Source organism: Apus apus, chromosome 3 (assembly GCF_020740795.1).
Source record: "Apus apus isolate bApuApu2 chromosome 3, bApuApu2.pri.cur, whole genome shotgun sequence".
Taxonomy (NCBI): domain Eukaryota; kingdom Metazoa; phylum Chordata; class Aves; order Apodiformes; family Apodidae; genus Apus; species Apus apus.
In genome coordinates, this window is record NC_067284.1 from 24,370,805 (window position 1) to 24,384,198 (window position 13,394).

The 13,394-nt window shown below is 41.6% G+C and overlaps 1 protein-coding gene across 8 annotated transcripts in view; it reads left to right on the forward strand.

The window, feature by feature from the left end:
• Nucleotides 1-13,394, forward strand: part of ELOVL5 (ELOVL fatty acid elongase 5) — a 40,113-nt gene that overhangs the window by 23,841 nt on the left and 2,878 nt on the right. For all 8 annotated transcript variants that reach the window (XM_051613693.1, XM_051613689.1, XM_051613688.1 and 5 more), the window contains 4 exons: nucleotides 8,647-8,724; nucleotides 9,043-9,214; nucleotides 10,712-10,836; nucleotides 12,737-12,871. In XM_051613693.1, the coding sequence (XP_051469653.1) occupies nucleotides 8,647-8,724; nucleotides 9,043-9,214; nucleotides 10,712-10,836; nucleotides 12,737-12,871 (510 nt within the window). The remainder of the gene's footprint in view (nucleotides 1-8,646; nucleotides 8,725-9,042; nucleotides 9,215-10,711; nucleotides 10,837-12,736; nucleotides 12,872-13,394) is intronic.

Genomic DNA, 13,394 nt, shown 5'->3' on the forward strand with positions numbered 1-13,394 from the left:
ATCGTAGAATGATTTTGGTTGGAAAAGACCTTCAAGATCACCATGTCCAACCATTAACCTAGCATACTGCCAAGTCCATCACTAAACCATGTCCATAAACACCACATCTACACTTCTTTTAAGTACCTCCTGGGATGGTGACTCCACCACTTTGCTGGGCAGCCTGTTCCAAAGAGCTTGACAACCATTTTGGTGAAAATTTTTTCCTGACATCTAATCTAAACCTCCCCTGGCACAACTTGAGGCCATTTCCTCTTGTCCAATCGCTTGTTACTTGGGAGAAGAGACTAATATCCCTCTTGCTACAGCCTCCTTTCAGGTAGTTGTAGAGAGCAATAAGGTCTCCCCTCAGCCTCCTTTTCTCCAGGCTAAACAACCCCAGTTCCCTTAGCCACTCCTCATAAGACTTACACTCTTCACCAGCTTTGTTGCCCTTGTCTGGACACGCTCCAGCACCTCAGTGTCCCCCTTACAGTGAGGGCCCCAAAACTGAACACAGTACTCAAGGTGTGGCCTCATCAGGGCCAAGTACAGTGGGGACCATCAGTGCCCTAGTTCTACTGGCCACACTATTTCTGATACAAGCCAGGATACTGTTGGCCTTTTTGGCCACCTGGGCACACTGCTGGCGCACTGTTGTCCTTTTCTTGCCAGACAGCTTTCCAGCCACTCTTCCCCAAGTCTGTAGTGTTGCATGGAGTTTTTGTGACCCAAATGCAAGACCCAGCACTTGGTCTTTTTGAGTATGATACAATATATCTCAGCCCATCAGTCCAAGCTTTTCAGATCCCTCTGCAGAGCCTTCCTGTCCTCAAGCAGATCAACTCTTCTGCCTTACTTGGTGTTGTCTTCAAACTTTCCAAGGGTGCACTTGATCCCCTCATCCAGATCACTGATAAAGATATTAAAGAGAATTGGCCCCGGTACTGAGCCCTGGGGCCACTTGTGACCAGACACCAGCTGGATTTAACTCCATCCACCACAACTGTTTGGGTCTGGCCATCCAGCCAGATTTTTACCCAGTGGAAGAAAGTGTTAACTACCTCAGCCTTTTCCTCATAATTTGTCACTGTGTTTTCCCCTGCTTCCAATAAAGGATGGGCATTCTCCTTAGGCCTCCTTTTGTTGCTCAAGTATTTATAGAAACATTTTTTATTGTCTTTTACAGCAGTAGCCAAATTAATTTCTGGTTGGGCTTTGGCCCTTCTAGTTTTCTCCATGCATAGCCTAATGACACCTTTGTAGTCCTCCTGAGTTGCCTGTCCCTTCCTCCAAAGGCCATAAACTCCTTTTCTTCCTGAGTTCCAGCCAAAGCTCTCTGTTCAACCAGGCCATTGTTCTTCTCTACCAGCTTGTCTTTTGGCACAGGGGGATGTCCTGCTGCTGTGTCTTTAAGATTTATTTCTTGAGAGTGTCCAGCCTTCCTGGACTCGTTTGCCCTTCAGGACTGACTCGCAAGGGCCTCTCTCAACCAGCCTCCTAAACAGGCCAAACTCTACCTTCTGGAAGTCCAGTGTAGCAGTTCTGCTGACCCCCCCTCCTTACTTCTCTAAGAATCAAAAACTATCATTTCATCGTCACTAAGCCCAGGGCAGGCTCCAACCATCACATCACCCACAAGTTCTTCTCTGTTCTTAAGCAGCAGGTCCAGCAAGGTGCCTTCCCTAATCCGCTCCCTCACCAGCTGTGTCAGGAATTTATCTTCCTCACACTTCAGGAACCTCCAGGACTGTTTCTGCTGCACTGTATTGCCAGCAGACATCTGATAAGTTGAAGGCTCCCATGAGAACAAGGGCTAGTCATTGTGAAACTTCTCCCAGCTGCTTATAGAATATTTCATCTGCCTCTCCATCCTGGTTGGGTGGTCTAGTACAGAGTCCCACAACAATACCTGCCTTATTTGCCCTCACCCTGGTTATTACCTGTAAACACTCAACCCTGTCATCACCATCATTAAGCTCTAGGCAATCAAAACACTCCCTAACACACCGGGCTACTCTACTGCCCCTCCTTCCTTGCCTATCCGTTCTGAAGAGTTTGTAGCCATCCATTGCAGTGCTCTAGCTGTGTGAGTCATCCCACCTTGTTTCCATGATGGCACCTATACCATAGTTTTCCTGCTGCACAATGGCTTCCAACTTCTGTTTGTTGCCTATACTGTGTGCATTGGTGTAGATGCACTTCATTTGGGCTATTGATCCTGCCACCTTTTTTGGGGCAGAAGTCTTGATTCCTATATGACTTTTCTCAGGTGCTTTTGTGGTTTCTAGCCCATCAATAACCCTTGTGTCTGCTGTCTCATGGCTGGCTCTCCAAACACCACCTCCACTGACACAGCAGACTGGAGGACCTTACTAGCACACCCTCCCTCAAACACTGGTGTGCTTCCCCCAGGCCTAAAACCCCCAAATTTCTGCCAGTGACACCAGGCTTGGAGCCAGGTATTGATCTGTAGGCTCTTTCTGTTTCTTCCCTCGTCATTCCCTGCAACTGGGAGCATACAGGAGAAATAGCATCTTCTTTGTCCTCCTAGTTTTGCTGAAACAATTGTTTCAATGCTGTTGTGATTCATCAGTTTCATGAAAGTTAAAATCTCAACATATAAATATGTTTCAAACTGAATTGGACTTTCTGTGGGCTTACTTTCTTTCCTAACAAAACAAAAATTTAGTCTGTATAAAGTTTTCCCCTTCCCAGAGAGCACTTTAGCTCCTTTGACTCAGAATTTGTATGTTTGTGATTCAAATGAAAATTAAGAACTATGGCAGTGTAAATAGGAATGTGGTCAGAAACTGATTGAGTGTGTGGCTTTAATTTACACAATACTCAGGCTTGCTTTTAGCCAAAAGCCTTTCTTCTTTCTGTAAGGAGATGTTTCATTTTTAACATGTGATTACAAGCTAAAGTTAATATTACTGATCTGCAAATTTATTTATTTATTTATTTTTTTCATTTTCTCAGAAAGACATACAAGGTGTAATTCTCGTGTTTGTAGTTATAGCTATAGCGTTTTACAAGGTGAGTGTTTAGATAGGAAGTGATTTAAATTTAGAGTTACTTCTCTTGTGTAGTGAATTGTCAGGTAAAAAATTACTGTGTTGAGTTATTAAGAACTTTGATACTTAATTCGTCAAGGGGACCAAGTTTGGATCTAGCAGATACTTGGAACGATTTGTATTCTTGATGTGCTTACATTTTTTACCTCTCTGTCAGGATGTTATTATCCAGAAAAATTTGTGTTGATCTGTGTAATTTGTGTAACAGGAGTATCACTGAGACTTCAGGGACAATATCTGCATTATTTTATACAGATAGTACTTTAAATTATATAATCATATTTTGTTTTAACCTCCAGTTATGTCATCGGTGACTTACAAGTGCAGACTTTTCTTCAGTTGTACTAAGTATGGGTAAAACTCTCAGGATAGCAAATAATTTTTCCTTGAATACTTGAAATAATACTCCTAGTTTCCAAATGAAATTGCTGTAACATTCTGCCATGTTACAAAAACCTGCTGATAAACAATAGAAAATATCTGAAGTGTTGATGTTATGTCTTTTTCTTCCTAACAATTAACTGGTTACCAAGAAGGGACTATTTATCACATGTTGAAGAAGTCGTCATACTTGTAACCAGCTGAATAGCTTTTATATTGTGAAGGAATGAGAGAGCTAAACTGCAGTGAATATTAAGTCTTGTCCTTCTTATATAATGAAACACTTCACATCAAAGTGAATATTGCTTTTTATGTAAGGTTACCTATATGGAGGTGTTCATTGGTATTGGCAATGTACTTATCTTTATAAGTGGGAACACACGAAGCCACAGGGTTATGAGGGTGGTTAAATAAATAGTTGCAACAACGTGTTCTACAGCACTTATGAGCTAGATGCGAGGGCAAGAGATGTAATTCCCTGTTCTCTTCCTTGTCACTTTGCATCTCAGCTCAATTAAACTTTTTTAGTCCTAGTTTGAGGATAGTCATAAAATACCACCACCTACGGACTTATTTAGTAGCCTGTCTGAATATAAGCTGCTTTAATATCTTGCATACAATATACCTGCAACCCTGCTTTGGAGATTTTCCTGAGTTGGTGTGCTGGTTCAGGTCATGATTCATAGCATCATAGCTCAGTTTAAATATTATATGACCAAAACAAGATGTTAAGTGAGGCATCCTCCCAAATAGAATGAGAAAGATGACCTACTTGGTTTTCTGACCTTTACAACTAAATGTTTGTATGCAGTGATGTCAGGGAAAATAATTTTGCATTCTGGGATTTGTATAATTATAGTTATTGTGCACTTGTATCATTTGGTCTACTGAAGTAATATATAGCCTTATTTTAAAATCACTAGAGATCTTATTAATCTTACTTAGAATTCCTAAGATAGGACTTTCAGTGTATATTTACCCTAAATTAATTGTTTGGGTATTTAATGACTGGGCTGGCTTCTGGTACTAGCAGAACAGACTAATGGACTGTGTTTCTCCCAGACAATATAAAAGGCAAGACGGACCTAGGGGAGTGGGAAGAGTTTCTCCAGGTTGATCTGCCAGTGCTTCAGTGTCAGGTGTCATCACACCTGTGCCTTAGGAAGAGGGATGCATGTCAGGAAAAACAGCAATGTTTTTTTCTATATAAATACAAAGTGCTTGGACTTTGAGAGGAAATAACTTTCCTGTCTGGGCAGGGACAGCAAGGGTTGGCCTCCTGCATGGTGAAGAAGATGTGAAGCAGGGCAGCTGGCAGAGGGGTTGCAGGATACTGGTTAGTTGCCCACTGGCTGATGTGGCTGTACCTGAAAGAGCTGTGGGAGTAGTTAGAGCAGCAGAGGCAGCGCTGCTTCCACCCGAGTCACTGCTCTGCGCTAGGATCACAAATCAAGTTGTTTTGCAGAGTTTTGAGTAGGGCCAGTGCCTCCCTGCTCGAATCTCCGCTGGGTAGTTTGGCAAAGTAGGTACCTACTTATATGGCATGCAGACCTGGATAAATGGACCTGTAAATGGACCAAGTGATCTGGACCACCTGGGCTTATATTTGAGAGAACTGCTCAGTGATGGAGGCTCACTTGCTTGAAAGATCTTTTTTCTGTCTTCTTTCTTAATGTGAAAAATTAATTTCCTACTGAATTATCCTGAGAAAAGTCTCAGATTTTACTAATGAGGGAGATCTTGTATATGCTGTAGGAAAAGCTTCCTAGAAGCTACACTCTGTTTGAGGAAGAAGGGGACTTAGTGCAGAGGTGCCATGGCATGTGAGCTGTGGGTAACAGCTACTGCCAGGCTGCTCTTTTCTCTCCCCTTTCTTTCTCTACAGGTCCCAAAGCCCTTACCTCTGTCCTGAGGTGACTGTATTCATGTAAAGATAAAATTTCCTCTCTCTGCAGATGTTTGCTTTGTTTGATCAGACATGTGAACTTCTGGTTCTTTTCACTCTAATTTAGCTCTGTTTTGAAGCTCATAAACCCATCATGCCTTGACTCTGTGATTAAGTGCTGGATCCCCCATGTGTCCCTCTCCAGCGAGTCTTGGACTTTGGTTTTATCACAAGAAAACAAAATCCTCTTCTACACCTTGTCAGACTGGTGTTAGTGTGCTGGTTTATTCTGGTAGCAGAGCTGATAAAAATGCACATGCCACAGCATTTTAAGGAATTCAACAACGGAATTACAAAATGAAAGCGATATAAAAAGGAAATTTCCAATGCAAGGGAAGGAAGTACGAGCTGCTTGAGCACAAAAGCAAATTCGAGATGCAGGGTCTTCTCTGGAGCTGAAGGACTCAATATTGACTTTTAGTATGGTTTTAATTGGCTTATGAAGGAGCTGTCTCTTTTTGTGTCATTTAAAAATCACATACTCTGATGAAAATTATTATAGTCAGCCTTTTTCAGACAGGTTAATTTCTCGAGGGAAGGTGTGCCTGTGGTTGTGCATCCGCAGTACCTTTAGCAAGCCTGGGTTCCTGCCAGCCTCAAGATTAAGGACTTCCTAGGGACAGTGGGCAGGGGAGGTTGTCTCAAGCCCGAGGTGGCTGAGGAGCCACCAGCCCATTGCTGGGAGGATAAGGTGTGCCAGGCAAGTTGAGACCTGCTGTGCAGTAACTGTAAGGAGGAGTTAGAAACTCCGTCCTGAAAGCAGAGCACAAGCAGCATGAGCAATGACTTGAGTGCACTAGCTGGCAATTTATGGCACCTCCATTTATTGCTTTCTGGATGGCACATAAGCAGCTCCCCACTGCTCTGTGCCCAGTCCTGTGCTTAACAGAGCCATTTAGAAACCATTAGTGGTCATGTCTCAAGAGTGGCCCTTTGGTTTCATTTTCTGAAGCCTTCCAGCACACCCTGAATGTATTATAGGTGCAAGAAATAGTGGTGTCAGGCAAAGGAGCAGCTGGCTAACTTGCAAGAAGGATTAGCGCAGTGTGTTGTATGTTGCACCAAGTAAGGTTTGTGGGCAACAGCAGCAGTTTGTGTACAGCAACAGCAGCTTGTCTCTATTGAATTCCTTCTGGAAAGGGAGGGATGAAATTCTTTTTCTAACTGCTTCTATTATTTAAACCTTTGTGGCTGTGAGAGTATTACAACTAGCATATTAATACATGCTCTTCTGGAAACAAAGGAGTACTCTGGTTTACCTGAAGCCACACAGATGCCTTTGCCCTTCAGAAAGGTCCACCTGGGGTCACATTACACTTCAGGTAGTGACCTGTGTCTTTCAGGGGAAAACTCTTTGGGCTTTACTATGCTAGCCTTTAGTTGAGAGAAGTTTATGGACCACAGGGCTAGCGATGGCTGCTATTTGGATGGATAGATGGATGCTATTTGGATTAGTTGTAATATAAACATTGTGATTATCCCTCTATTTCTAACACTTCCTTGAACTATGAGAACTGTATGAAAACATCTGTAAGCTCTTAACAGCACGATCACAGCACAATGTGGTCTTCTGTCTGAGGGACTGGCAGGCATTCACAGAGCCTCAGAGCCGTAGGAGTAGTTTGGTGCAAGGCTTACTCCTGGATGTAGCTGGTACTTCAGCACAGTACCACTTGGAAATTGGTGTCCTTTGCACAGCTGTGCCTGCTGTGCTGCCTGGAGAGGAGTCCTCCTGAGGCTGCCTGCCCCTGGCCACTTGCATGGAGACATTGCCTGCGTCTGCATCTCACTGTGGCATTATCTCTAATATACTAGATAACTCCAGGTCTATATGTTATGACACAACTAGATCTTTTTTTTTTTTTTTTTTTTTTATAATACCGGCAATAATTCTGCCTCAGAAAGTCAAAAATAATTACCTAGGCTGACTGGGTGTTTTAAAAGCTAACTTAATGGGAAAATGAGCCATGAAAGAAATAACACTAGGAAAAGGTAGATCATTTAAGTGATAATCATTATTGTGCCTTTCAGAATTAGCTTCCTATTCACAGTTCTGAGCAGCATTTAACTGTACTATTATTTTTAGTACTGTACTATTTACTATAGTCTTTTAATCAAGTGATCATTTTAAATGTACAAAGTTTTTCGCCTTGGCTTTGCAAAGGTTTTTTTTGTTTGGTTGGTTGGTTTTTTTTATGCTGCATAGGCCAAAACCAGACAACTTGCTTGTGCAGGATATTTGTCTCTGCCTTTAAGATGTTTTTTTGGAATATCTAACAATTCTTTTTTTCTCTTGGGAATAATCTAAATTTGTTACTCTTTTCCTCATGCTATTCCCAAGAGGAAAAATGTCTTTATAAACAACATCCAGTGATCTCTTCTGTTGTGATATTAAAGGGAGGCTTGCTTCTGTCCTTGTACCCACTCCCTCCTCCCATCCCATCCTCCTCCTGCCCCTCCATCTGCCCTATCCTCAAGTCTCCTTCAGAGCCCATTTCACCCTCTCTCTCTGCTCTGTAGGAAGGGGTGGGACATTGACATCCAGATTTTGTCTTGCTTCTCAAGAGGTTTCAGCCACCCCCTCAACAACAGGCTCCCCATCATCCTCTCATGACTAATACCTGCTTATTAAAAGTGATTCTGTCATACTTGAGGTGTTATTTTTTTTATGCCAGGAAGCCAGGCAGACAACACCATATCCTATGGAGGAGGTCACTTGTACAGGGAAGGATATAATATACTTGGGATGAGTGAATTATTTAAAAAGAAGGATCACAGTATGGTAAAACATAATTTGTTAGCTGTTAAGGATAGCAAAGCTGAAGGTTTGCTCTGTTACATGGTTGAAAAAATTGTAGTCAGATCTCTGTGTATAAAATTTCTTAAAAATATAACTTTTCCTTTCTAAAAATAATCAGAAGAAAGATCTATTTACTTTCATTGATCACTTTCTCCAACAATGAGATCATCAGCCAAGAAGGAAAGATATTTCTTAAGGGAACAGGACTGTGCAAACCACACACACTGTGTGGGATAAGTGGGGATAAGATGCTGCCTCCTGTTTTTATTCTGGTATGCCCCAATTGGAAGGATTTGTTAATTCACCCTCCACTATGATTTGATCATTGCTTGGAGCTTGAATTCACACTGGGGTACCCATGAATCCCGTGACACCAGATGTCTCAGCAGAGCCGCTGTGGAGGTTTGCATGTGCTCTGGGGTGCAGCCTTTTCCCCAAATAACCCCCTCTTTTGATCTTCTCAGCTGGTGACGGGAGTATGGGAAGGAGGATACAATTTCTTCTGTCAGGATACACACAGTGGAGGAGAAGCTGATATGAAGGTAACATAATCAAGGCTTATAGCTAATACAGTTTCATATTGCCCACTTGTGTGTAAGGAGAGAGCAGAAGAGTACTGATGATGTGGATTGTGTTCAAACTATGTGCTTTTTTCCCTCCTCCCCCTCCAAGAAAATGTTCCTATTATCTGAACCACCCCTCGTGCAACTTGAGGCCATTTCCTCTTGTCCTATCACTTGTTAGCTGGAAGAAGAGACCAGCAGATTAAAATCCTCACGGATTTTAGTGACTTAGGTATCAAAAGGGTTGAAAGCCCAGAGAATGTGCAGTGCTTCTAAAACTTGTTGCCTTCTTTCTAGATCATACGTGTCCTCTGGTGGTACTATTTCTCCAAACTCATTGAGTTCATGGATACCTTCTTTTTTATTTTGCGGAAAAATAATCATCAGATCACTGTTCTGCATGTCTACCACCATGCAACTATGCTGAACATTTGGTGGTTTGTGATGAACTGGGTGCCTTGTGGTCACTGTAAGTATTGGGTTATGGTGGGGAACACTTGAAACAAGAGCCTCATTTTGGTTTTCTTTTGGTCAAACCAAATATCTCTGGTACCTCCAGTTGCAGGATTTATTCTGCCCCGTGCTTTGCTGAATGGCAACTGTTGCAGATAGTGGCAGGTATGAAGCTGCCTGCAGAGCCTTTAGAAAAGGCATGCTGATGAAATTTGCAGAATTTGCGTGGAGCTGCAATAGTCCAGACCTGATACCTGTCAACCTTGTTTTCTCTTTTTTTGTGGTAGTTGTAGACCCTCTAATGAAACAGTATTCTTCTGCAAGTCAGGACCAGAAGCCTGTTTCAGCTGCACAATGGCTAATAGCCACTTTCTCCTTGTATCTGACAAGTTCACTTGAGATGTTACTTTCTTAATCTCATTATACCAGTAGCCATAACAAATTGTTTCAATTAAAAACTTGTCCCTAAGTGATAAGTAACTTTACCAAATACATTTTAAGTAGAAGATTTCAGTGTCTCTCTCATCTAAACCCTGCTAACCTCTGGCTGTCTTGCTTTGATTTTTTAGTTTCATTGCCGTGAGCTGGCGTTTAGTTTCCTAATTGCATTAGTGTGGCTTAGTTGTGCAGTTTATTGATACTGGCTTTGCTGGACACTCATCCAAGAGAAACCTTTTCAAATCCAGTGGATGTGAACTACCGGCAGTGCAGACCAAGAGGCTGCATTGCTCAGGAGTCTGCTTTCTAAGCCAAGCAACATAGAAACTTGTATTTGTTTCGTGTTGTCAGCATAACAGTGAGTAATGTTGAACTTATGAAAAGTGTGCATCTGGAACCACATTCTTCTCCAAGGAAGTCAAACCCTGTTTATACAACAGTCAAAAGTGGACATACTTGGAGACTATCTCGTGTTTGTGTTGTCTTGAAAATACTTTAGTGCTATTTCTAGTGGTGTGTTTTGAGTCTTCCTTTCCAAGCTTTAGGTTCTGCTTGGTCATCACAACGATATGCAGTTTGGTGTCAAGCTAAAAGCTTCTTTTTTGACTAAAGGTGCTGTGAACAAGGACAAATAAAACAGCCAACTTGCAGTTTCTGCCTTTATCTGTTGATTTAGGTTCTAACTGACAAAACAGGCTCCTGCCTAGAAGGAGGCGAAATAAGCCTAAATTTAGATGGGTGAAGCCATCGATTGTTGGCTATGTTCCCTACTTTTTCTCAGCTTCCTCAGTTCCCTTGAGAAGCCAGAATGTAGATATGAAAAAGAGTAACTCAAGGAAACAAACCCAGAAGGCTGGTATGAACTGCACAGTTGCAAAGCAGCTCAGCCACTCCATTGAGTGAGCAGAAAAAAAAAAACAACAACAAGGTGGGGGGAGAAATATCTCTTGTCTTCTAAGAAAAAAATACTACTTTAAATAGTAACATTTTGAACTTGTTTTTGTAGAGTTTATGAAACAGCATGTTCCTGGTAATGCAGAGTGCTTTCTTCTTCCTTTGCCTTTTTTTTTTTTAGCTTATTTTGGTGCCACACTGAACAGCTTTATCCATGTCCTCATGTACTCCTACTATGGATTGTCTGCTATTCCAGCAATGCGTCCTTATCTGTGGTGGAAGAAGTACATCACTCAGGGGCAGCTGGTGAGTGATGAGCTCCTTGGTGCTTCAGCAGGCTCTTGTATTAGTGATGGGGTCCTCTCATCTTTACTGAGTTAGAAAATTTTGTCAAGGACGTTAGAAGAAGGGAGAATGAAGGCTAGTACCTTCTACATCTTTAAGTGCCTAAATCACCTTGGAAATCCAGCTTCTGCACCTCTGTTTGCACTGTTTTCAGAATGATGGGCACTTGGGGACTGATGGTATAGACAAATCGGTGCTGAGATCAGTGTGGGATATTTACCTCCCAATGTTGTGTGGCTGGATGTATTTGGGAGTTGCAGCACTGGATTTTCTGGGAATTGCCAGCCAGGGAGGAGAGAGAAGCTTTCCTTCCAAGCCTGGCTGAGCTAATGTGTGTCTTCTCTGTGCTTGGTTGCTCCAGCTAATGTTGAGATGACAGACCAGAAACCAAGTGCAACACAGTCCACAGCTAACAAGGCCCTTCATTCTAGTCCTGTGGGACAAAGGCTTTTTCTGTCTCACTTTTGCATGCAGTTGCAAATGGTTTTTAAAAAACTGTTCAATATTTCTGGTTTCTTTCTGCACTTTAACAGGGCAGATTTTTTTCTCTTGTCATTCTGTGTTGGACTCCTTGCACCCATTTGTATTGTTTCCTGTCTGTACAGTGATGAAGTCTGAATATTGTGTATTGGAGGTGAAAAGAGCAAGAAAATGAAGCAGTATGGCACATGCTGTAGTGATGCTGCACAAGGACCAGCTCTCAATGTGTATAATGTGTCAAAACACCACAAAGAAATGTGCATGGATGTTCTGTCTTTCCCATTTTGTAGGTGGGGAAACTGAAGCCCAGAAACAGACTTTTTGTTATCTTCCTCCTCCCCTCTTAGCACCTTCTCAGAACTGTGAATAGGTTTAATAACATTTGCTGGTGATTATTAACATTTGCTGCCAGCAGTTCATGGTGTTGATTCTCAAAATCTTTTATTTTTTAGCACTCTTCCTTCCTGAAGGATGGTGAAGTGTTGTGGCAGTGAGGATCATTGTTTTGGGCAGGGGATTGCTTTGTGGGTTTGTTGTTTTTTTTTTTCCCCTCCAGATTTAGGCTCTATTCTTCATCGTGGTTATTTGAGTGCTACAGAGTGCAAGTGTCTGGGTGCTGTGGTTGCTCTTCTGGCTATTGTCAGCTGTTTTCACGTCCCTGCCTGCTCTGCATGCATAGCTATTAGGGCAGCAAAACAGCAGAGCAGAACACAACAGACTTTTCCTTTTTAAATAAACATTCCCTAATCTGGTAGCCTTCATCTGAGGATGAATTTTGCCTAAAGCCCTCTGCAGCATTTCAGCTCAAACTCTTGTTTTTTTCCCAAAGAGATAATTAAGGATATTTAAACTCCCATCCTCCTCCCTGCTTCCCTAGCTTCCCTGAAGCTTTTACCCCTAAAATTTTAACACTGGAGCCATATGTCAGGCTGTTCCACTCAGTGGAAGAGGATCACAGGATCCGTGTGTGTACACCCAATTACCCCAGATCTTTTGCAACAGAAGCAGTGAGATACAGATTTACTCTGTTAGGATAGTAGAATCAAACCCTAATGAGCTCTCACTAGGAAGAGGATGGTCTTTGTTCCTTCATTTATTTATAAATAATGTATTTATTTAAATTTATTTATTTATTTATAAATAATTCTGCATGGTTACTCTAATGCTCTAAAATGGAACATTTATCAAATAAAAACACTGAAGCAACTGCAATGTCTGCTAACTTAGGTTTACACTGTTAGCAGTACAGAAAAGATAAACTTGCAGACTATTATATATATTTTTTACTTGTTTTGGAAATAACTGTTGAGATTTTGGTCACTAGTAGTTTTTTCCTCCTTGCCTTAATGTGCTCCATTTATCTTTTTTTCTCTCTCCCCAGACTCAGTTTGTCCTGACAATCTTCCAGACCAGCTGTGGTGTTGTTTGGCCATGTGCATTTCCTCAGGGATGGCTGTATTTCCAGATTTCTTATATGATTTCTTTGATTATCCTCTTCACAAATTTCTATATTCAGGTAAAAGTAATATTCATCAATTTTTTTGTAGCATTCTGCTGGCTGAATCTCACTGGAAACCTGTTTACAGAAAGATATGCTTGAAATATCCTTTTGCTATCTTCCAGTAACATGCATACATTCTTCAAGTACTATACGTGTTGGTCTGCCCTGCAATTTTAAATCTTCTCATGTTTTGTATCTGTAATTCAGAACAATTATTAGTCTCAGTAAGGAGAGTGGCACAAAAAGGTGTTTTACTAAAGTAATTTTAACTGCAGATAAGGGAGAGGAACAGCTTTATCTAAGAAACAGCTTTCCAGTCTGAAATAAAACAGCAGCCTATGAAGCACCCAAAGGAGTTGTTCATTAGTGCTCTTACAAGGGGAAATTCTTGTTTTGTATCCAAGGAAACTACCCAAACTCCCAACATACAGAAATCTAGTTTGGGCTCACCTTTACAGGCATTTGTTTGTATTCCCATATGGAAAATTAGTGGTTTGGTTTGTGTTTCTACAAAATTGACTTCATGTCTGAACAAGAT